The 23,546-nt window shown below is 39.2% G+C and overlaps 2 protein-coding genes across 6 annotated transcripts in view; one reads left to right on the forward strand and one right to left on the reverse strand.

The window, feature by feature from the left end:
* LOC306861096 (inositol 1,4,5-triphosphate receptor associated 2-like) overlaps positions 1 to 10,121 on the forward strand; it is a 27,557-nt gene extending 17,436 nt beyond the window's left edge. For 2 of the 5 annotated variants that reach the window (XM_079403179.1, XM_079403180.1), the window contains exons 21-37: positions 466 to 553; positions 750 to 897; positions 1,293 to 1,371; positions 3,323 to 3,369; positions 3,506 to 3,588; positions 4,811 to 5,004; positions 5,238 to 5,316; positions 5,409 to 5,466; positions 5,588 to 5,615; positions 5,902 to 6,042; positions 6,243 to 6,377; positions 6,483 to 6,630; positions 6,702 to 6,745; positions 6,837 to 6,905; positions 6,994 to 7,046; positions 7,356 to 7,442; positions 9,247 to 10,121. In XM_079403179.1, the coding sequence (XP_079259305.1) occupies positions 466 to 553; positions 750 to 897; positions 1,293 to 1,371; positions 3,323 to 3,369; positions 3,506 to 3,588; positions 4,811 to 5,004; positions 5,238 to 5,316; positions 5,409 to 5,466; positions 5,588 to 5,615; positions 5,902 to 6,042; positions 6,243 to 6,377; positions 6,483 to 6,630; positions 6,702 to 6,745; positions 6,837 to 6,905; positions 6,994 to 7,046; positions 7,356 to 7,442; positions 9,247 to 9,505 (1,740 nt within the window). In that variant the 3' untranslated portion in view covers positions 9,506 to 10,121. Of the gene's footprint in view, positions 1 to 465; positions 554 to 749; positions 898 to 1,292; positions 1,372 to 3,322; positions 3,370 to 3,505; positions 3,589 to 4,810; positions 5,005 to 5,237; positions 5,317 to 5,408; positions 5,467 to 5,587; positions 5,616 to 5,901; positions 6,043 to 6,242; positions 6,378 to 6,482; positions 6,631 to 6,701; positions 6,746 to 6,836; positions 6,906 to 6,993; positions 7,047 to 7,355; positions 7,443 to 7,603; positions 7,724 to 9,246 lie in introns of all 5 variants that reach the window. The other 3 variants (XM_079403181.1, XM_079403182.1, XM_079403178.1) reach the window with 2 other exon arrangements.
* Positions 10,122 to 10,392: 271 nt separating this feature from the next.
* On the reverse strand, positions 10,393 to 19,867 carry LOC306861384 (dynein axonemal intermediate chain 7-like). The gene is made up of 15 exons (XM_079403610.1): positions 19,815 to 19,867; positions 18,869 to 18,970; positions 18,694 to 18,785; positions 18,444 to 18,548; positions 18,220 to 18,357; positions 17,976 to 18,110; positions 17,785 to 17,888; positions 17,416 to 17,710; positions 17,223 to 17,331; positions 12,989 to 13,152; positions 12,712 to 12,898; positions 12,363 to 12,577; positions 11,490 to 11,648; positions 11,109 to 11,222; positions 10,393 to 11,020 (listed from the first exon to the last, which is right to left on the reverse strand). The coding sequence occupies exons 5-15, from the start codon at positions 18,343 to 18,345 to the stop codon at positions 10,745 to 10,747; spliced, it is 1,884 nt and encodes a 627-aa protein (XP_079259736.1). The 5' UTR covers positions 18,346 to 18,357; positions 18,444 to 18,548; positions 18,694 to 18,785; positions 18,869 to 18,970; positions 19,815 to 19,867; the 3' UTR covers positions 10,393 to 10,744.
* Positions 19,868 to 23,546: the final 3,679 nt, after the last annotated feature.

Raw genomic sequence — 23,546 nt, forward strand, 5'->3', positions numbered from 1 at the left:
GATGTAGTGAAGTTCAAAGAGTTTTTAAATGCAAGCGGAGTGGCTGACCATGAAATTCAAAAACACATTTTTTTTTAGTGACCTTGTCATGTGTTAGGCATGCCAAGCCACATCGTTCTTTTTGCTGTCATGGAAATTTAATGTTTGGCTTGGTAGGTGGATCCATGTGACTACCAACCTGCTGCCAGGTTGGTAGTTTTACTAGAGAATGCTACTTCCTGAATGCTAGCGGGAATTTGGATGACCCTTATAACCAGTGTACACACACAAACACTCATTGAGAGGGTGTTGCACATCACACCTGAATGAACTTGCCACCATTTGCATTGCAAATGTCTGGAGTGTGGATTTGCACCCAATCATCTTTCAAAAGTAGCCAATATGTCGTGTTTGGGGAGACGTCTTCTCTGGCAGAGTAGAGGTTCATTTATGCTGCCCTTCTGAAACTTTTCCTGGCCACTGCAGGAGGAAGACAAACTCCCAGAATGCACTGAGCCTGAGGACGCCCACGAGCAGGCTGCTCCTCTGCCTCACACCCACAGTCAGTGTGCTGGTAAAAGCTCTTCCTCTAATGATTTAGTAACATACAGTATTAGACTAAAATACATTTCATTTCTTAGTTAAATATAAGATGATTTTAATAACACAAAATTAAAGTTTAAATGTTCCTGTTAAGAAATATGTTTTATTTCAATGTGAATTTATTTAATCACTCTTTGTCTGAACACACCTCCCCACTCACTCTCCAGATGCATTTTTGAGCTCCGAGACGCCCCATAAACAGGTGACCTCAGTCAAACACCTTATTTCATCTACTGAACCTTCCTCCCTTGTGAACTCAGAGATGGTATCTCCCTCCGCGGGCCTGCCTGAAGTTGGTGATTCCATTACAGGAAGGTACAATTTCCATATATCAGCATTTGCTTGTGGATTTTCTCTGGCTCACTGATATAAAGTGCTAGTTAATGATTCACCGAAAATAAATTATGGTCTGCTTTCATTCGAAATGCCTACCACACACCCAAAGATCACATTTGCAAGTCAAATGTGTGTCATCTCTTCCTGTGTTTGGCTGTTTTGTGTAGACATATTAAGGAGTTATTACTACTGACAGAGCCTCGCTTTGCATGCACACCATGCACTTGTGTGGCCAGGCTCGGACAGACGCCCCATCCATGCTCTGCTGGAGCACACGAACCATCGTTACACTTACTGAGAGCAGCTGCATCCTGAAACATCAGAAAAACAAACCAACAATAAAGTGACAAACTTTCTCTTTTCTCCCTGGTCAGGATCCAGCAGCCCACTGCCGCAAACGGAGGATCTGAGGGAGAGCGTGCGGCTGCCACAGCTGACATGAGTGACTCGCAGGTCAGTTTGAGGAAGCTGAGGAAACCAAAGGGAAGCTTGTTGCGTTTGTAGCACCGCTTGCCATTTCTTCCTCTTCCCCTTTTTTGTTTCTGTTTCTTTCTAGTTCTGCCCTTCTCTCTTACTATGTTCTATTGCAAAAAAAAAAACTTCCTGTTTGGTGGCCCTGTGTTGTGAGAGAGTAGCTGTCTTTTCTGTTGTGCCGTAAAGAGGAGACTGCAGTTGGCTGTTTTAGAGCGTTCTGGATGGCGGTAAGCAAGAATGATTGCTCGTGAGAGGATGTGCCTACCCTCTTATCGATGTGATGTGCCTGGGCTTTTGCTGTTTAGAGTTGCTTTGTGCTGCTTTGCAACATTATATAAGCACCTGACATCTGACAGCCTGGTTTTGTAAGTGGAATTTGGCCGTTTGTTTGTCCAGAATCAGATATTAACGGTTTTATTAATCTGTGAAGCCAAGGGTTATTCTGACATATGCACTGTGATAATTGCCTTATTGTTGACTCTCTCTCGTGAATGTTGTTAACTTAAAAAAAGATGGGAGATATTCAGGTGAACTTGGAGTGCAACCAAAATAAACTGCACTTCATCTGAGGGCTTTTCTGCACTTCAATTCAAAGGGAGTGGGCAGTGTTACAGTATGTAGCATATTACTAGACATCGGTGTAGGTAAGGGATAAATCAACTGTCCTATAGCATGTATTAGTTTTAAAGAAATGCTTCATATTGGGGTCCAGCCTAAATGCAGAAAAGCTAGTTTACACCGCCATTCAAAGTTTGGGGTCAGTAAGATGTATATGATATAGTAGTCAACATTTGAAGTGGATCAAAACCTTTCATCAAAGTTGTCCTAAAACCAAAATGCGTTCTTGTCTTAGGACAACTTTGATTAACTTTTTTGATCCACTTCAAATGTTGACCTCTCTCTCTCTCTCTCTCTCTCTCTCTCTCTCTCTCTCTCTCTAAACGTTTTATTAGTCTAAGATATTAATATTAAATATTAAGAAGCACAAGTGTTTTCAACATTGATAATAAGAATGTGTCTTGAACACCAAATCAGCATATTAGAATGGTTTCTGTAGTATCATGTAACACTGAAGACTGGAATAATGGCTACTGAAAAGTCTGCTTTGCATCACAGGAATAAATTACATTTTAAAATATATTCAAATAGAAACAAAATATTTTAAATTGTGGTAATATTTCACAATATTACTACAGTTTTTGCCGTATTTTTGATCAAATAAATGCAGACTTGTTTTGAAAACATGAAAAATCGTAACACTTAACTGGTTTAGTACCCATATTTTGTACTGGACATCAAGTGCAATAAATGTTGCGATCTGCCTAATTTGGCTAGCTTCTATCAAATGATAGAAGGGCTCTCAGCCTTTGATGTCAACAGAAAATATAGGATGCTTTTCATAAGTCTATTTATTTTGCTATCCCCTGGTGACTGTGACTCAATCGGAACAGACCTGCAACTGTTTTTGATGTTATTTGTTGGTTGTTTAATTGTTATTTTCCTTGTTTTTTTTTTGGTGATAAAATATGTTGCTCAGGCTGTGTGTGTGTGGTTTTTCATCAGTATGTTTGGAATAAGTATAGCACTTTTTCACTCCCACTTCAATGAACTCTGCCAGTACAAGTGCTCTCCCCCTCCAGCCCTCCCCCACTCTTACTGTCACTCCCTCTCTCTCTCTTCCTGTCTTTATCATCCTCTCTCTCTTTCTGCCAGCTGTAGAGCTCTCACACACATTATGTAAGTATTTAGCACTTCTCTCTCTGTAAAGCAGAGCGTAGCTCTTATATTTCATCTGCAATGTCATGGGACAGGTATGGAAATGCATGTGTGTGTGATGCTTATTTGCATATGTAGGTAGTTTACACAAATGTATATGAGTTGCTGTTGAGAGTGTCACTTGGTCATAATGCCATTCTGTTGTCTGCTTTAGAGACTGAGTGAGGGACAGCTTTCTAAAGTGTCTGCAAAATCAGACAAGTGAGTATTTCTCCTCTTTGTGCAACTGATTATTTGAATGTATTTATTACACCGGGGCTGCTGGACTTAGTGTGTTAGTGTTGTAATGTTTGTATCTTAAAGGGTTGCTGTACATTATTGTTAATTATTTGTTTAGGAGTCCTTTGTTGCCAGTAGCAGAGGAAGAGGAGGCCATGCCAGAGGAGGCGGAGGTGACATCAACTGGGGTGAACTCACCAGGTAGGAGGAAATACTCATGAGGATGTTCCCTGTTGACCTTTGAAATAGGGATGTCAAATGTACTGCTCTGACGACTGCAGTTGAATACACTTCTTTGTCAAAATGAAGTTGATTCATGGAAACGCAGATTTGCCAGTTTTTTTTTTTTTTTTTTACGTTAAAATTGATCTATGAACAATATTAACAGGAAAGAGAGAAAACCAGGAACTGTTGTTCATTTATTTGTTTTAATTTCTGACTGATTATTTGAATATTTACATAAGAAAACTTGAAGCAATGTGTACAGAATTGACAAAAAATTTGAAGGCTGCATGCCATTGTTCTAATTTAATTTAATATTTATATTCGTATTTTACTTTTTAAATGAGTGTGTTCAATAGCAATTTGGCTTTTGCTATGGTTTTGAAATTGATAGTGAGAATAATGAAATCTCACTGGAATTGCTATTGGTTACTAACATTTTGATATTGTGACAAACCCTCAGCATTAGCCATCAATAACTGTAGCTCAATTCTAAAGCCTAGAGATCTGCAGTGTTGTCATTAACTAAAATTATCAAATAGTTTTTATTTCAAATAAAATAAAATGTAAATAAAAGATGACAACTTAAATGAAAATTAGAAATATTGCTTTGGCAGCTTAACTGAAATGAAAAATGGAAGGGCTAAAATGACTAAAAATTAAATAAATATAAATTAAAGATAAATATAAATATTTACAAGGAAACTTAAGAAAAATACAAAAACTTAAAATTACTAAAACATTAAAATAATACAAGCTAATTAAAAATATGAATAAACACTACAGTATAATTCTGGTGAGCTGCATTGCTATCTGCAACCTACAGTATATAAGGAGCATCCTAACTAAAATGCAAATTAATAACTGATTTATAGCCCTACCTTTGGTGCATAATTTGTATACCATTACCAATAGCAGTGCATGAGACTTTAGTCACAATTTATTTCAACAGAGAGTGTTAGCATGCTGCTAAAGATAGCTGTGCATTACTCCAAAAAATGTATAGCACACAAATATTAGGGGAAATCCATTTTTATTTATTGCAACAAACTATTTTTTTTTTTTAATTATACAATTTATTAGTAGTGAATTAAATAAGTCTACATCAACATTTCTCTCACCTTGTCTGCTTGGCAGCTTACTAGGTTTTGGAACAAAGTTGCTCTCTAAGTGTCTCTTCTTTCTTTATTTTCCTTTTTAGACAAAGACAAGTCAGACAGCAAAAAGACAGTGGTCACTTCTGATTCAAACTCAGCTGACTCTTTGAAGGATCCTTCTGAAAAAGCAAAGGACATGACCTTTGACCCCACTGTCAGTGAGGGTAATCTTCCAACAGTCCCTGCTGTGCAAGGCTCCAAAAAAGACCCTCTGAATCTGAGGAACAAGCTCAAGAAGGTAAGAGCCACTTTCACTAAAGTCTATGAACTAAACCAATACAACAAAAGCCTGGAGAATCTGGTCCTACCTGCTTTGCCAAATATTTTTTTTTTTAATTACACAAGGTGATTGTGTTCTTATTAATAAACATTCATAACATTCCATCTAATGCCCAGTGTAAACTATTGTAATATGCTGATTAAGTTTACATACCTGTTTTGTACATTTAAAAAGAAATGGTCTTCCTACAGGAAATGAGCAGTATGGAAGCCATTGAGGAGCAAAAAGCTCAGGAGGACAGCGATCCTTCAGTGGCCACAGAAAAAGAAGGTAGATAAACGGTCTCTTCTGTCCTTGTCTGTTTCTCTTTCTCATCTAGCTCTGCTTGTTTCCTCAATGTCGGTGTTCTCTTCCTCCCTCAGGTGACACATCTGTCATCTCTGAAAATGCCAGCGATTCCACCAAAGATGACAAGAACAGGTTATAATGCTTTGTGTATTGAATTTATATCCATAAATTTTAATCTGATTCAAGCATGCCTTCACATGACTCGCTTGACATTCATGTACCCATTAATCTGAAATGTGCATTTCATCTGCAGCCTGTCGCCAAGTGACAAAGAGATAGAGGTAAGTGTTTTTTTTTTTTTTTTTCCATTCAGTCCAATTTCAATATAGAGTGTAACTATATTTGATAAATAATAATAATAATAATTGTCTTCATATGATATGGTAGGGTTATGCATCTGCATTTTCATAATAATTAGTAAATTACAAAGAATTCTGCAGAATTTGTATAAAGATGTTACAGACCTGAATTAGATTCTGAACTAGTGAATAAGCTGAAATATTTACAAATGTGTATCCGTTTTCTCAGTGATGTTTCTAGAGTGTTTACCATGTGCTCTCCTGCCAGGCGGAGTTCCACCGGCTCTCTCTGGGCTTCAAATGTGACATTTTCACCCTGGAGAAGAGGTTACGCCTTGAGGAACGCTCGCGGGACCTGGCTGAGGAGAACGTCCGGAAGGAAGTGAACGGTTGTAAAGGTCTGCTGCAGGTCAGTGTCATTTTATGCACTTTCTGCTGGCATAAAATAAAAAAATACATGAACGTGTATTTTATCAGTGCAAGGAAGTAGTACTTTGTTCTGGACAATGTATTTTAATAAAATTCTTACTGAAAATTTCTTCCAAAATTTGACTTGAATTTCTCTCTTTGAACAAGTAGCTTTAATATAACACTGTTTTGTTTTAATAGGCCCTGATTCCACGATGTGAGGAAGATAACCAGTCCATGGAGATCATCCATCGTCTGCAGAAGAACCTGGAAGTCCTCATTCAATCCATGACCAGAGTGTCCAGCCGTTCAGAGATGCTTGGGGCCATTCATCAGGTTTGTGTGTTGACTCATGCCCTTCAGAGTGCTGAAATGGCCCTCTAAAGCCAAAATTAACAAAGAAGCCTGCTTGTTTACATCTCAGTTTCCTTGCATGTGTAGGAGACTAGAGTGGGTAAAACGGTGGAGGTGATGATTCAGCATGTGGAGAACTTGAGGAGGATGTACACAAAGGAGCACGCAGAGCTGTTGGAGCTCAGAGAGAACCTCACGCCGAATGAGAGGTCCTTTGGGTCCCATACTGAAAGGGGTAAGTTGATATTATAAAAAAAAAAATCAGTCTCTTTGTCAATCACATGGCTTTTCTTTTGTGATTTGCAGATGATTTTAGAAACAAGAAGCAGTCAACCGCAAACATTTTTAAAGTGAGTTAAGGCAGAAAATGCACCACTTCAAGATCGTGACTTCAGCTTGCTGAGTTAATTTTTACTAATTTTTTGTGCGTTCTCTCCAAAGACCACTAGCCGACGCATTAGTATAGCTACCATTCCCCGCAGCAGTGGAGGACAGACCCATTTTGACATGGTGAGGGGTCCAGTTTCTTCTTACAGATGATTTTGGTATAAAAGAAGTGGAGCGAGCAACTGAATAAACTGTGGTTTCTAATTCACAGCCCAAAGACATGGCGGAAAGTGAGGTAGAGAGACTCTCCCGCCGATCACCATGGTAAGTGTACTGATGCTGTTTTGAGATTGCATGGTCCACAAAATACACCTGCAGCCCTGCCTGTCAGGATTAGTCCACCAAAAAATGGGATAGTGTGACCCAAAACGTATCAGAACAAAATTTATTCACTTTATTCAACCAATTTCCAATTATACACTTACCAGTAGGTTCTCTGGAAATGGAACCCATGACTTCGGCGTTGCTAGCGCCGTGCTTTATTGGAGTCACACATGCCAGTTGTTTTTATAATACTGCATGTCTTTGCACTGCGAGAAAGGATGTCATAGTTGTGTGTTGACCGCTTTACAGGAACATGGCAACCAAGAGGCCACCACTAAAGCGCTTCATTAGCTCTGGTACTTGGGCTGACATTGACGAGCCCACTCTGATGAATAGGTAAGGTCACGCGTGAGGATCAGTTGTGTACCTTTCATCTTTGGAACCAATTTCATGCCAAAACCATAAAGCGCATGTGCCATCAAAGCGTCATGTAATGCAGAACCACAGCAGAGGCCTTGAGCTTAGATGGTAAACATTGAAGTGTAAACTTTGCACAGGTATGGATGTGACACAGACTCCCACTCGGAGGAGGAGAGGAAAGAGGAACCAGAGGAAAGAAGGACTAGCTTAACAGAATTAGGCATCAAAATCACCTCCTTCATAATGCCAACTAAGACGTCAGTGTACCTCCCGCCTCCATTATTCTCTGCTATAGCATTCAGGCATTATCTACTACAAATCAAGGGTTTTCTGTCAATAATGTCGCTGCCTTTTGCTACTGCAGCTAAGCTAAGAAAATCTAACTTTAAGTAATGTTCTGTTTGGACATGGACACCCACAAAGTTCATGAGCTTTGCTTTTTTTCTTCAGTGGAAAAATTAAACCAGTGCTGACACACTGCATGTCTTCTGCTTCGGTTTGCAGCAAATAAGCTAAGCAGCCCATCTGTGGTTTCAGAGAGAAGACAAAGTTCTGTTTTTTAATTTTATCTATATTTCCCCACATTGGTGGACAGTTTGGGCATTTGGCAATGTACTCTGATCCCACAGTTGTGTGCTATTCTGATGTTCTCTGTGGGATTTACTTAAACAGGATAAGTAGTAGACTGATAAATAGGATGGAGATGAAAGCAGGATGGAGATCTATACTACTGTTCAAAAGTTTGGAATCAAAAAATGGATTTTTAAAAATTATTCAGCGAGGATGCATTAAAAACACAGTAAAACATTTCAAATGTTACTTCAAATAAATGCTGTTCTTTTGGACTTTTCCTTCAAAGAATACTGAAAAAAAAAAAAAAAGTTTCAAGGTTTCCAGCAAAACCTTTTTTTAATATTGATCATAAGAAAAGTTTCTTATTGCATCAAATCAGCATATTAGAAGGCCGACAATAAAAGCAATTCCCAAAGAGAGGAATGAATTACATTTTAGAATGTATTAAAATAAAAAAATGCTTAAAGTTGTAATAATATTTTACAATAATACTGTATTTTATAGATCAAATAAATGTAGTCTTGGAGAGCATAAGACTTCTTTTAAAAACATAAAAATCTTACAGACTCCATGCTTTTGAATGGTGGTGTGTGTGTGTATGTAATTTAAAAAATAAAAGGCAATAAAATGGGCAGAATGGCTGCTTCTGTTAATTGGCCAATCAGTTATCGGCAGACCGCAAAATGGTCATATATTGCAACTACTCTATCTGACCAATATACTGTATATCAGTCTATCACAGACCTACTGTTTGTCTTGTTGAAACATTGAAACATTCCTGTTTGTCTTGTTTATCGTGTAATTTTCAGCTTTCAGTTTTCTCTTCAGGTCGCCTCAGCTGTCTCGCCTATTCAGACTGATTTTTATTTATTTAAAAAATAAATTATTTGTGCTTTTTATGACCTGCTATTTTCTATCGAAAATAGGGCCCAGAACATATTCTACACAAGTATGCCAGTGTCATCGATTCTAAAGGAATGCATGTTAAATATGTACAATGAAACCATACTGTTGCGTTTGCTGGCTTGAACAGAGTATGTTTCTGGGCTAAGGATATATCAAGTGTTCATCTGCAGCTCATTACAATAACGTGAACATTTTACTTGCTCCTTCCCTATTTAGCATAACAGAACGCCTTGCTTCCTGCTGCTGAAGGTATTGTACTTGTACTTTCCTTTTTAAACGTTTCTTTTACTTTCCATCCCAGTCCCAGCCCCAGCCCAACAGATCACGCTCCACCCAGTCTGATGGATGGGAGGCCTGCAGTTTCCAGAGGCACCAGGGGCATTTGGATTTGGGTGGCCTTGCTTGTAGTTCTAGCTGTTCTGCTGGCCCTGCTGGCGAGCCTGATGTTACAGCCTGCAGTAGATGCAGCACCTGTGGGCACCGGGGACTCCTGGATGACCATCCAGCAGCTTCTGTGGCCCTATACTGGGCTGAGGCACAACGGCCAGCCCCCTGTGTAACACCTGGAGGTCGGCAAGTCTGCAGTGGCCGGTTCTAACAAAAACTCTGGCTACAAGAGCTGTGATGCAACACTGCTGCCTGTCCTTCTAACAGAACACTTTGACCATTTCTTACCGAAGGTAAAAAGAAATGAGCATCTCTCGAGAGATGTGCTGAAAACTGCAGACTGCTTGGATGCTGTGTACACAAACCGTCGGGTTGGCCACGCATGTAATAAGCACTTTTATGAGACAGCCAGTGCCAGCCAATAACACGGTGGATATTTGGATTGGAGTGAGATGAGCACACTGCAACAGTGTGAATGTCAAACATCAAATATCGGTTGCCCGAAAAGGCTGCCATTTTTTAACATTTTGAAATTGATCAGTGTATTTTTATGGGCAGTTTGAAAGAGTGTTGAGGAGACCTTTTTAAAAAAATGTTTTTTCTTTTTGTTAACTAATTTTACAGTTTTATGCAGTAATGTTTTTCTCAATATTATTAATTATTACAAACACATGGTTTTTATCCTCGTAAACCTGTTGGTTTGGTGTTCATTGTAAGAAGTTCATAAACTTTTGTATGTTCCAAAGAGGGGGGGGGGAGAAACTTTGCACAATAAAAGAAACTGATCCAACTCATCTCACTATTTACTGTGCAAAACAAGCTAAATGGATCACAAAGCTTCAGTCAATGTGTTTAATACTCATGCTTGGGCGTGTTCTTATTTGAGTTGTTCAACCAAAGCTGGTGGTATAAAATTAAGTAAATGAACCATCGCCAAGTAGCAACAAATTCAACATGAGTATAACAACCTATAAATCGAGGAGAATCTCACCAAAACATGTCATATTTCAGCTACAAAAACAATGATTTTGTATTTATTTGTAATATATTAATAGAATTTATAATAAAATCAAATTATTTATTTATTTTTTAGAATTAAATACACTTGCGAGTTTCTATAATATTCTGGCATTTAAGAGCAATTTCTCCAAGAAAGATTTGGTGCACATGCTCTCATTTCTTTTGTGGTTGTATCTATCTATTGTGAATATATCTATATTTATTGCTTATGTTAAAAATAATCATTCAAGAGAATAATTTGGGTCCACCTGCTTATAAAGAATTTTACAGGGTGTTATTACATCTCAGCATATCATCAAGATGTAGCAATGACTGTTCAAAACGGGTTTTCAAGTGTTTTAGATATTAGTGTGTATGCATGTAGTCTTTCTGGATGTGTATGCTTTCTCTTCTCAGGAATATGTGAGGACACGTGTTGCACACAGGAGCCTCTGTATAGTGTCTGTGTAGAGATAGTGAGACTGATGGACTCTGGCTTGGCCCTCGGTGCTCAAGTCTTGTCTGAGCATGTGCAGAAAGGTGGAGTGGAACTCGCTGCCCTCGGCCAGCTCAGTAGAGAAGCTGTCGTCATGCTCCTTCATCTTCAGATGCTGGTTCCTCTGAGCGCCCAGCAGGTAAAGCGACCATGCCTCCTCAGCCACAGGCCGGGCCTTTAGCTGTTCGCCGGCCTACAGTGTCAAAAAGTTAAAGGTCAGAGGTACTGCTGTGTATACAGGAGTTCAATAGTGCTTCAGCCAGTCAGAGTGTATGACACACCTGAAGAACAAGGTGCTCTTGTCCGCATTGTGTGTTCCAGCGACTCCAGGAAAAAGCCACGGCTGAGGACATTAGAGCCATTTGTTCATACACTGTGTGCTCTATTAATGGGTCCTAGAAATGGGAAAAAACATGGATAAAAATATTGTTACATCATGGGTTTGTATAACTGGTCTATTTAAAAAGGAATTAGTGATAGAACTCTACACTCTCAAATAAGGGTTCCAAAAGGAGGCTTCCACATTGACCTTTTTCCACTATGAAGAACCCTTAACCCGCAATAGACCGTTTACGGTACTTCATATTAAAGGTTCATGGAACCATCTATGCCAATACAGAAAATGATTTTGAGAGTGTAAGGCAATTCAGCCCCTTGGTTACCTTTGGGTTGATGCTGACGTACTTGTCTGAATACTCATTCACAAATATATTGATTCCAGCTCTCCGCATGGCCTTCTGCAAATCTGAGGGTCTCATCCACTTCCCTAGAAGATGATCTAGGTTATTTGTTTCCTCCATGTGCAGCATACATTGCTTACCCTGAGAAACAAAAAGCTATCGATCAGTACTGGTGATGCAAACAGAGAGAAAACCATTATTTTGTAGCCTTCGATATGTATGGAAAACAGCCTGGCCTTGAATTGATACCATACTGTTTGTCTTAGATAAATAAAATTGCTTTTGGATGCTTTTTTTTTTCATTGATTAATTTATTCAGAAATATATTAAAAATGCAGTTCAAGCATGCAATAATTTGAGTGCATCTAGTCTGTGATATATTAACGTTTTGGTCACACTTTATTTTAAGGTCCAATTCTCGCTATTAACAAACCATTAACTGAGACTTTTGCCTAAAACTCCTAATGTGTTAATTTTAGGTATTGGGTAGGATTTGGGATGTAGAATATGGTCATGCAGAATATGTGCTTTATAAGTACTAATAAACAGCCAATATGTTAATAATAGGCATGCTAATAAGCAACTAGTTAATTGTAAGAATTGGTCCCTATACTAAAATGTTACCAACTTCTGTTTTGTAAAATGTCATGGTGCGAAATTTCTGATAATCATTAAGTAATTCATTATATTTGTAACTTATTTACCTTTAAAATTTGTGTATTTATAAAATATAGTTTTCAAAACCTTTATATGAAACCAACATGAATACAGAAAAGTTCTACATTTCTATGTTTTATAGTAGACATTTAAAAGATTTTTCAGATTTGTGTATTTTTTGGACAGGGCCTCTCTTGCCTTGACAGTGATGCTGACTTCAATAAGAGCTCCAGTGATTGTGAACAAAGCCGAGTCTTGGCCCAGAGGCCTCAGCTCCCATGACTGGAAAGGCATGTTAGTGTATGACTCCTGCAGTAATGTGAAGGCATAGAATGTGTTCATCTTAAAAGAGATGCTGCGGGTCTCTGCGTCATAGGATGCCTCAGAAATGCAGTCTGCCCGCCAGTGCTGACCTGCAGAAACGGTGTACCATCAACAGGCATGCAGTAAAATACTGAGAAATGAAAATAACAGGCAGGCTTTAAAGTAGAGGCTGTATATACAATGCACAATCTGATGCTACATATGTGTGGTGTGAATTGCTCACCGATAGGATCCCAACATGCCACATGCGGATCCTCCAGAAACAATATTGAGTCAGGCAGAGCTACAGTGACCCCTACAGGCAATGAGGCAACAGTGCTACTGTGTTCATCCAGCCTCACTGAGGTAGAGCTCTGAGCACGAGATTGCTCTGTGGGATAGGGGAAGACCTGGAGACCAGTTTCTAACAGCTATGATGAGGCACAACATTAAATGACAATTAATGCACATTATTCTCTTTGAGCTTTGCAGACTGTCCCAGATTACATCCAAAAATGTACCTCTCTCATTTCCCAGCCCTTCACTATGTGAGACTGGGGCGGTAGATGGAACACATCTAAGTAGAAGACTCCCCCCAGGGGTGTGAACTGCTGCAGGTCCACTATATGTACGTCAGCACTGTCAATCACAGGTTCAGCTGGTGATGAGTCAGAACCAATTTGATCTAGAGACAAGTTAATTAAGTTATAAGAAGCTAGCAATTACAGTAATACTACTAGTGATGCATAATATATCACTTGATATTCATTATATTTTTTTATTTAATCAATATTGAGCAGTGTTGCTATTATTACCCAAAACTATTAAAATAAAGCTGATATAAAATAAATATTTGATGAAAGCTTAGAAAAATTAAATTAAAAATAAATAAATATTGCCTTTGCAATAAAATTACTAAAAATAAATTTGTTATAAATCTTTAGCAGATTTTAAAATGAAAACCAGTTTTTCATATTTTGTTATAATGTGATGCCTACATTATGCCAAGCAACATAGCAACTATATATTAATACAGATCTCAGTTCGGTTTTGGTTTTGAATTGGAAGTCTTATTAAAGCAATAAGCCAGGAGCCATGAGGCTGTATGTTATAGTAAATTTACCACAGTTCAGGAGCATAATGTGAAGTGCTGTGATCCTTCAGTATTGATATTGTATTCAGTATTGACAGTGTATTGATTTTATAAAAAACCACTGGCTCAGGTAACCCCACTGATCAAAAAACCTACATTAAACACTTCTCTTTTAGATAACTACAGACCTGTCTCTCTCCTTCCATTCGTAGGGAAAACACTTGAACGAGTTGTCTTCAACCAGCTCTCACGGTTTCTTTCACAGTACAACAAACTGGATGCTAAACAGTCAGGTTTCAGGAGTGGCCATTCAACAGAGACTGCGCTACTCTCAGTCACTGAAGCCCTGCGAACTGCAAAGGCTGATTCCAAATCATCAGTCCTCATTCTGCTGGATCTTTCTGCTGCTTTTGACACTGTCAATCATCAGATTCTCCTGTCTACCCTCTCATCACTGGGATTCCACTTCGCTGGTTTGAATCCTATCTCACCGGTAGATCTTTCAGGGTGGCCTGGGGAGGGGAGGTATCCAAACCACATCAACTGATCACTGGAGTTCCTCCATCGGTTCTTGGACCCCTCCTCTTCTCCACATACACTACATCGCTAGGTCCCATCATACATGCACATGGCTTCTCCTATCACTGCTACACCGATGACACGCAGCTCTATCTCTCTTTTCAACCAGATGACCAACGGTAGCTGCACGGATCTCAGGCTGCCTGGCGGACATCTCGGCATGGATGAAAGAACATCACCTACAACTCAACCTGGCAAAGACGGAACTTCTTGTCTTCCCTGCCACTCCGACTCTACAGCATGACTTCACGATTCAGTTAGGCTCATCAATGATTACCCCATCAACTTCGGTCAGAAATCTTGGTGTAATCTTTGATGACCAGCTGACCTTCAAAGAGCACATTGCAAAGACTGCTCGATCCTGCAGGTTTGCACTACACAACATCAGAAAGATCAGGCCCTTTCTGACAGAGCATGCTGCACAACTTCTTGTCCAGGCTCTTGTCGTTTCTAGACTGGACTACTGCAATGCTCTTCTGGCTGGTCTGCCATCAAACACAATCAAACCTCTACAAATGATTCAGAATGCAGCGGCACGACTGATCTTCAACGAGCCCAAAAGAGCGCATCTTACACCTCTCTTCATCTCCTTGCACTGGCTACCAGTGGCAGCTCGCATCAAGTTCAAGACACTGATGCTTGCGTACAGAACTACCACAGGCTCAGCACCCTCCTACTTCCACTCACTATTACGAACCTACATCCCCTCCAGAAGTCTGAGATCTGCTAGTGAGCGACGCCTTGTGGTACCATCACAGAGAGGCTCAAAATCACTCTCCAGAACATTCTCGTTCACCATTCCTGGCTGGTGGAATAATCTTCCCACCCCTATCCGGAACGCCGGATCCCTGGCAATCTTCAAGCAACAACTGAAAACTCATCTCTTTCGGCAGTACTTGACTTCATCCTAAACTCAAAAAAAAAAAAAAAAACCTCTTTCCCTCTATCTTTCTCTCCGCTTACTAGCTTGTACTTATTTGAACAATGACTGAGACTTGGTGTTACGAGCACTTCCTCTGTCTGATTGCCTCTTCTAGATGAATCGCTTTTTGTATTCCCCAATTGTAAGTCGCTTTGGATAAAAGCGTCTGCCAAATGACAAATGAAATGATGTAAATGTAAATAAAATCGTGGCAGCAGATTAAAACACCAGCGTTAATTAAAATGAATAATAACCACAATAAATAATTGCTCTGCCAAATAATTGGCCTATCTGATAATATTAAACATTGGATTTGGCTCATTAATATGATATTATAATTCAACTGATGTGAATATTTTGCCTATGAGCTTCAAAAGTAGATTTCAGAGATGAGACAATCCATTTTATAATTACAAACCAAATTTAGGAAATGTTGGGATGTTTTTTTAAATTTGAATAAAATGAGAACTAAAAGACTTTCAAATCACATGAGCCAATATTTTATTCACAATAGAACATAGAGAACATAAATGTTTAAACGGAGGAATTTTACACTTTTATCCACTAAATGAGCTCATTTTAAATTTGATGCCTGTGACAGGTCTCAAAAAAGTTGGCAAGGGGGCAACAAAGGGCTGAAAAAGCAAGAAATTTAGAAAAGATTCAGTTGGGAGAACATCTAGCTACTAATTAAGTTAATTGACATCAGGTCTGTAACATGATTAGCTATAAAAGGGATGTCTTAGAGAGGCAGAGTCTCTCAAAAGTTAAGATGGGCAGAGGCTCTCCAATCTGTGAAAGAGTACGTAAAAAGATAGTGGAAAACTTTAAAAACAACCTTCCTCAACATCAAATTGAAAAGGTTTTGCAAATCTCATCATCTACAGTGCATAACATCATCAAAAGGTTCAGAGAAACTGGAGAAATCTCTGTAAGTAAGGGACAAGGCCCTCAGACGACACTGCATCACTCATTGACATGATTCTGCCATTGACATTACTAAATGGGCCCAGGAATACTTCCAGAAACCACTGTCGGTAAACACAATCTGCCGTGCCATCTGCAGATGCCAACTAAAGCTCTATCATGCAAAAATGAAGCCAAATGTGAACATGGTCCAGAAGCACCGTCGTGTCCTGTGGGCCAAGGCTCATTTAAAATGGATTGTTTCAAAGTGGAAAAGTGTTCTACCGTAAGGCGAGTCCAAATTTGACATTCTTGTTGGAAATCATGGATGCTGTGTCCTCCGGGCAAAAGAGGAGGGAGAACTTTGGATAAAAGCGTCTGCTAAATGACTAAATAAATAAACTTCCCACGTGTTGTCAGCGTTCAGTTCAAAAGCCAGCATCTCTGATGGTGTGGGGGTGCATAAGTGCATACGGTATGGGCAGCGTGCATGTTTTGGAAGGCACTATGAATGCTGAAAGGTATATAAAGGTTGTAGAGCAACATATGCTCCCCTCCAGACAACGTCTATTTCAGGGAAGGTCTTGTGTATTTCAGCAGAACAATGCAAAACCACATACTGCAGCTATTACAACAGCATGTCTTCGTAGTAGAAGCGTCCGGGTGCTGAATGGGCCTGCCTGCAGTTCAGATTTTTCACCTATAGAGAACATTTGGCGCATCATTAAACGAAAAATACGTCAAAGAGGACCATGAACTCTTCAGCAGCTGGAAACCAATCTCAGGCAAGAATGGGACCAAATTCCAACACCAAAACTCCAGAAACTCATAACCTCGATGCCCAGACGTCTTCAAACTGTTTTGAAAAGAAAAGGAGATGCTACACCATGGTAAACATGCCCCCCGTCCCAACTATTTTGAGACCTGTAGCAGGCATCAAATTTGAAATGAGCTCATTTTGTGCATAAAATTGTAAACATTTCTGTTTAGATTTGTTATGTTCTCTATGTTCTATTGTGAATAAAATATTGTCTCGTGATTTGAAATTCTTTTCTTTTTATTCAAATTTTAAAAACGTCCCAACATTTCCGGAATTCGGGTTGTATTTAAATCATCGGTAGTATTCTACATATGGTTATAGTTAACTAAAACATTATTTTTATGTGATGATAAATTCAACCTCATCTAATTTTATTTAAAATAAGGAAAAAGAAGAAATTGGGAAAATCAGGAAGTGAAAACGAAAAGTCCAAACCAGCTTCTAATGCTGTTGTGATTTCCTCCATCTGACTTTCTCCTTCCTCTAACGGCTTGACTGAAGAGCTCTTCCTCCCCTCCTTAGCTGAGATCACACTCACAGCACTCTGACACATGGAAACACACTGATATTAAGAGCCACAGAACACACTAGAAAACAAGTACATACACAAGATCAAAGCCTCACTCACCCTCTTTCTGCTGTCTGATCCGACCGAACGACTGTCTTCCTCCACTAGCTTTGAGCTTTCTCTCTCATCCCCCTCTCCCTCCATCTTCTCATCCTGCACCACTGCAATGCTCTCAATTGGTGGAGTGAGAACGGCCTCTATCATGGATCTCCTTCTCTGTAACTGTTCTCGCTCGCTGTGATGGGACAGGTGATCATATTGTGTATGAAGGATCCGAACAGCGACATCAATCACAGCAAGTGGCTTTGGCAACTCAAAACCCAGACCCACCTCCTCAAACCGGAAGCCTTTAAACCTGGAAACATGGATTGTCAAGTTTTTCCTTTATCCCACAATAGGGCCTAATATTAACCATGAAGACACACAAACCTTGGGTTTTTGTTGAGGTTCGCCCACAGACAAAGAGTGATATTTTCATCTTGGACTACAGTCTGCATGTTGCCGGTCTCAATGTCAGAATGAGAACTTGCGGACTGAATGGAGAGCAAAAAACACACACTCACCTTATATGCGTTGAAATAGAAGTGAGTTTCATAGGAACATCTCAGCATAGCTCTTACCTTCAAAAGCTCCTCGGTGACCTGGTTGAGTTTGCAGTGGATAAAACTCTGTAGACACAGGAGTGTTTCTTGATACTGCTGAGCAACATTGGGGTCGGGACCCTCACTCAAGAGAAAGTCCAGTTCATTTGTCAACTGTCCAAGAGAAATAGTTAAGGTCTATTCACACCAAGAGCGAGAACTATATTGGCATAACTGACTTGAATAGACTATGAAAACAGCAGATCCAGAGTGTTGGTCTCACCTGGAGAGCCAGAGCACAGTTCTCCAAGACCTGCTGGATTTGGGTTTCTGAGTCTTCTCTCCACAAACTGATGAAGGAGTTGATTTCCGGCTGCACCGATGGATCTGGGCTGCCGTCGCAACGCATGTAACGCTCCCACTATAAAGACCAGAGACCAAATCAGCACTTAAAGTGGCCCCAGTATTAGCCAGAGGCATCTGAATAGAGTTTCATGGTTCTTGTACCTTAGCTTTGTCCCTGCATTCAGATTCCCACTCAGTGACAGCAGAGTGATTCTCATCTAGAACGTGCCGCAGTTCATTCAGCTCGTCCTCTCTGCGCTCTCTGTCCTGTGGATGTTGACAGGTGTCAATCAATCATCACATTAAAACTCGTCACACGCAATCCATCAGTACGACAGCTGCATATGCACTAAATCCTGCAGGAAAATGTCTGCAACACAACTGTGAATGTTCAAATGGAACTTCATCAGACCTTTAACTCTAGTTGCTCTTGTTTCTCTTGTTCTATTCGCTCCCTCTCCAGCCGTTCATTCTCCTCGCACTCAGCAATGACACGAGCTTCTTCTACAAGACAGAAACACAGTATACAGATTTATTATAAATTAAAAACTGATTTAAAATTATTTGAATTAAAATTGCAGATGCACCTTCCTCTCTCCGTCTTTGTTCATCTGCCTCTCTTTGCAGTCTCTCCCTCTCAGCCTTGCTGATGTTTCCTCCTTTGTTTTTTGCAGACTGGATTCAAAATGCTAAGTATTTATAGTGTGCAAACTGAGGTGATTATTTTTCTTTTAATTTTTTTTTTTTTTAAATCTTGATTTAAAGTTTGAAGTTGTTTTACAAATATTCGACAAAGTATATATACACACACATACACACACACACACACGCACACACACACATATATATATATATATATATATATATATATATATATATATATATATATATATTCAGACACCTTCAACTTTTCTCACATTATCAGTTTATTCTCTATAGTTTAGAAAATGGGAATAAAATATGACAATAACTCAGAGTTAAACTCTGTCAGAACTAATTCATCTTGATAATGTCAGATAACTTTGATAGAATGGTATGTAATGGATTACAATCAACCAAAAATTATTCGATTTTTTATTATTTAATTAATTATATAGTGAAGAGATGTTCTTCAAACGTTATTTTACTGACAAAAGTTGGATTTTATTTTTTAAATTAAAACTGAACAACAAACATTAATAATTTTAATACAATTAAAGCCAATTTTAAGTTGAAAGCTGTTTACAAACATACTCGCATCAAGCAACACACCTTTCCATCCTTTGGTGGCTGTTAAAGAAGATACAAATAAACTAATTAAGGGGGAAAATTTACAGAAAAAAAGTAACGTTAAATAATAAATCAGACAAACATCGCTAACAAACCCAGGATGATCAGTTAAACATAACATTTGGGCTCGGGACTTTTACTGCTTATGTTTCATTAAATATGAAGCCAGAAGTCACACGAAGACAGATTGATTGATTATATATGCATATTTGTTCGTACTATCACTAATATTTTTCTTTTAAACATTGTTAAAACTTGACTCACCATGTTCACGAGCTCTCTCAGGCAGTAGGCGGGCGTCCTCCTGTCACTATGGCGACGACGCACGCGAGATAGAAAACAATCAGCGCTAGGCGGAGCACGGTTATCAGGAAACGTCCCCAAAAGAAAATATGCTGAAATGCATTAAAGGTTCAATATTGCCATCTCCTGGTCACGCTTTATAACGCTTTAACGGCTGCAGCAATAGATTAATCGTCTTCGTTTTTTCAGCCCAAAGTGTGTTTTTATCTTCACTACATATCATTTGACGCTAAACTGTTTGGATTTCTGATTAGGTAAACTAAAACTAATTTATTCCGAGGTGAGGCAATAACGTTACTCTCATTCCTACTGCAAATTGTAAACCGAAATTATTTGGAAATGCAGTAACGTTATTATCCAAATTTAGCTACGTTTCTCATACGATTTCTGTTTCTCATACCATCTCATCACACTAGACAGTTATAACTGGTTATGGTAAAGGTTATTTACAAAAAGCATGACACGTTCTAGTCATAATGAAGTTTTGAGAGTGTCTGAGTTATAAGAGTGTCTATTTGTTAATGTAATATTGAACTGAATCCTCATTTTTTCCCCAGAGGCAGCTCAAGGTGGTCTCATGTTCTGCAACACTGCACCAGTGTCCCTAATTGCATTCCAGCCAGTTGCAAAGTGAGTAAACCTGGAGGGGTGATGTTAAAAGTGTGTAAAGACATTGCCCTAAAATCATCTGCTGATCAAAGGTAATATGCACTTCATATGTGTGACAGTCCTCACTCGTCTTGAGGAAGGAAGCCACACATCCAGCCTTTTGGGAACCTGTCCACACACCCAGACTGTTCTTCCATGCATTACGCTGTAAAGGTCTGTCCTCACCATCTGGAGTTTCATCTGTGTGCTTTTACACACCACATGTCTATCCAGACACTGAAATAGGAGCGTGACATTGTCATGACAAATGCAGCCACGTGTTACATAGACAGACAATAACATCATTACATTTGTTTGGATCATTGATATTGTCTGTAAATATGATCTATCTATCTATCTATCTATCTATCTATCTATCTATCTATCTATCTATCTATCTATCTATCTATCTATCTATCTACAGTGGTGTGAAAAAGTGTTGGCCCCCTTCCTGATTTTTTTATTTTTATGCATGTTTGTCACACTTTAATGTTTAAGATCATCAAACAAATGTAAATATTAATCAAAGATAACACAAGTAAACACAACATGCAGTTTTTAAATGAAGGGTTTTTTTCTGAAGGGAAAACAAAATCCAAACCCACATGGCCTCAAATCCAAACCCACAAACCCACCCACCCAGGCCTGATTATTGCCACACCCGTTCGCAATCAAGAAATCACTTAAATAGGACCTGCCTGACAAAGTGAAGTAGACCAAAAGATCCTCAAAAGCTACACATCATGTTGAGATCCAAAGAAATTCAGGAACAAATGAGAAAGAAAGTAATTGAGATCTATCAGTCTGGAAAAGGTTATAAAGCCATTTCTAAAGCTTTGGGACTCCAGCGAACCACAGTGAGAGCCATTATCCACAAATGGAGAAAACATGGAACAGTGGTGAACCTTCCCAGGAGTGGCCGGCTGACCAAAATTACTCCAAGAGCGCAGCGACGACTCATCCAAGAGGTCACAAAAGACCCCACAACAACATCTAAAGAACTGCAGGCCTCACTTGCCTCAGTTAAGGTCAGTGTTCATGACTCCACCATAAGAAAGAGGCTGGGCAAAAATAGCCTGCATGGCAGAGTTCCAAGACGAAAACCGCTGCTGAGCAAAAAGAACATAAAGGCTTGTCTCAGTTTTGCCAGAAAACATCTTGATGATCCCCAAGACTTTTGGGAAAATACTCTGTGGACTGACGAGACAAAAGTTTAACTTTTTGGTAGGTGTGTGTCCCATTACATCTGGCGTAAAAGTAAAACAGCATTTCAGAAAAATAGCATCATACCAGCAGTAAAATATGGTGGTGGTAGTGTGATGGTCTGGGGCTGTTTTGCTGCTTCAGGACCTGGAAGACTTGCTGTGATAAATGGAACCATGAATTCAGCTGTCTACCAAAAAATCCTGAAGGACAACGTCCGGCCATCTGTTCGTGACCTCAAGCTGAAGCGAACTTGGGTTCTGCAGCAGGACAATGATCCAAAACACACCAGCAAATTCAGCTCTGAATGGCTGAAGAAAAACAAAATGAAGACTTTGGAGTGGCCTAGTCAAAGTCCTGACCTGAATCCTATTGAGATGCTGTGGCATGACCTTAAAAAGGCGATTCATGCTCAAAACCCCTCCAATGTGGCTGAATTACAACAATTCTGCCAAGATGAGTGGGCTAAAATTCCTCCACAGCGCTGTAACAGACTCATTGCAAGTTATAACGCTTGATTGCAGTTGTTGCTGCTAAGGGTGGCCCAACCAGGTATTAGGTTTAGGGGGCAAGCACTTTTTCACACAGGGCCATGTGGGTTTGGATTTTGTTTTCCCTTCATAATAAAAAACTTCAATCAAAAACTGCATGTTGTGTTATCTTTGATTAATATTTAAATTTGTTTGATGATCTGAAACATTAAAGTGTGACAAACATGCAAAAAATTAAAAATCAGGAAGAGGGCCAACATTTTTTCACACCACTGTATCTATCTATCTATCTATCTATCTACCTATCTATCTATCTATCTATCTATCTATCTATCTATCTATCTATCTATCTATCTATCTATCTGTCTATCTGTCTATCTGTCTATCTGTCTGTCTGTCTGTCTGTGTATTTAAGACTTTATAATAATATTCAATTGTCCAATATTTTTATGAAAATTAACTAACACATTTTTATTTGCTGTGTAGTATGATCTACACTCTACGCAGTGGAATCAGCTCTTGTCTACAGCCTGCTAAAGGAGCTTGCAGATGTTCAGGTGCAGAACAGGAGTTGCTCACATGCTCATTGACACACAGCATGGAGTGTCTGGGGTATTTATAAAGCTAATCGAAAAAGGTGTTTTCTTGTCAAAACGAGAAAAAAAAAACACACTGTGTACCGTGTGCTTAGCTTGAGCTGAAAAACAGCAAACTAGATATTGCTGGTTTAGGCTTGTATGAGGCCGGCCTTCTGCTTTATAGTTCTTTGATGAAGTTAGATAATTACTACAGAAGCTTTTATTTGCATCACTACTGACTTTTAGCATGGATAGATGACCTTTTTCCTTTCTCATTATTATTGTTGTTTAGGGTCTAGTGCAGGCGGCTTGCTGACACTGACAGGATATAAACCTCAGTGTTTTACATAGCAGCTGGAGCGATCTGACCTCTCCCCACATCTTTGATATCGCATTCGGCATTTGTGTGTGACCTGGTTAGGGTCATCTGATCATACCATCTTTCTCAAAGCCGTTGTTTAGAGTGACAGTGCAGGGCTAATATGGGATTAATGGTTATCCGGAGAGAGGCAGTGAGCAGATAGGGCCAGACATTTCCCTTCAACTCTTTCATTATGCTCAGTTCGTAATTACACTAAACCTAATTATTGTCCCGGGCTTTTGTGATCTTCAAAGCCAAGATGTGACAAATAAAGCCGCTTGAGCGCAAGCAATGCAAAGAAAAAAAAAAACGCTTAATGAACAATAAAATTGACAAAACGCTCCAGAAAAAAAAAAAAAACGAGATTGGAGCCGATGTTAAATCTGTTGACATTTAATTTGCCGGCGAAACG

The sequence above is a fragment of the Barbus barbus genome (assembly GCF_936440315.1).
Source record: "Barbus barbus genome assembly, chromosome: 42".
Taxonomy (NCBI): Eukaryota; Metazoa; Chordata; class Actinopteri; order Cypriniformes; family Cyprinidae; genus Barbus; species Barbus barbus.

Excerpts from the sequence above, each read along its gene's own strand:
- LOC306861384 (XM_079403610.1), bottom strand. The coding sequence starts at position 18,345 with ATGCGTTGCGACGGCAGCCCAGATCCATCGGTGCAGCCGGAAATCAAC. Across the intron at positions 17,711-17,784 it reads AACCTCAACAAAAACCCAAG|GTTTAAAGGCTTCCGGTTTG; the intron begins GTTTGTGTGTCT and ends CCATGTTTCCAG. Across the intron at positions 13,153-17,222 it reads CACAACAGCATTAGAAGCTG|ATCAAATTGGTTCTGACTCA; the intron begins GTTTGGACTTTT and ends ACTTGTCTCTAG.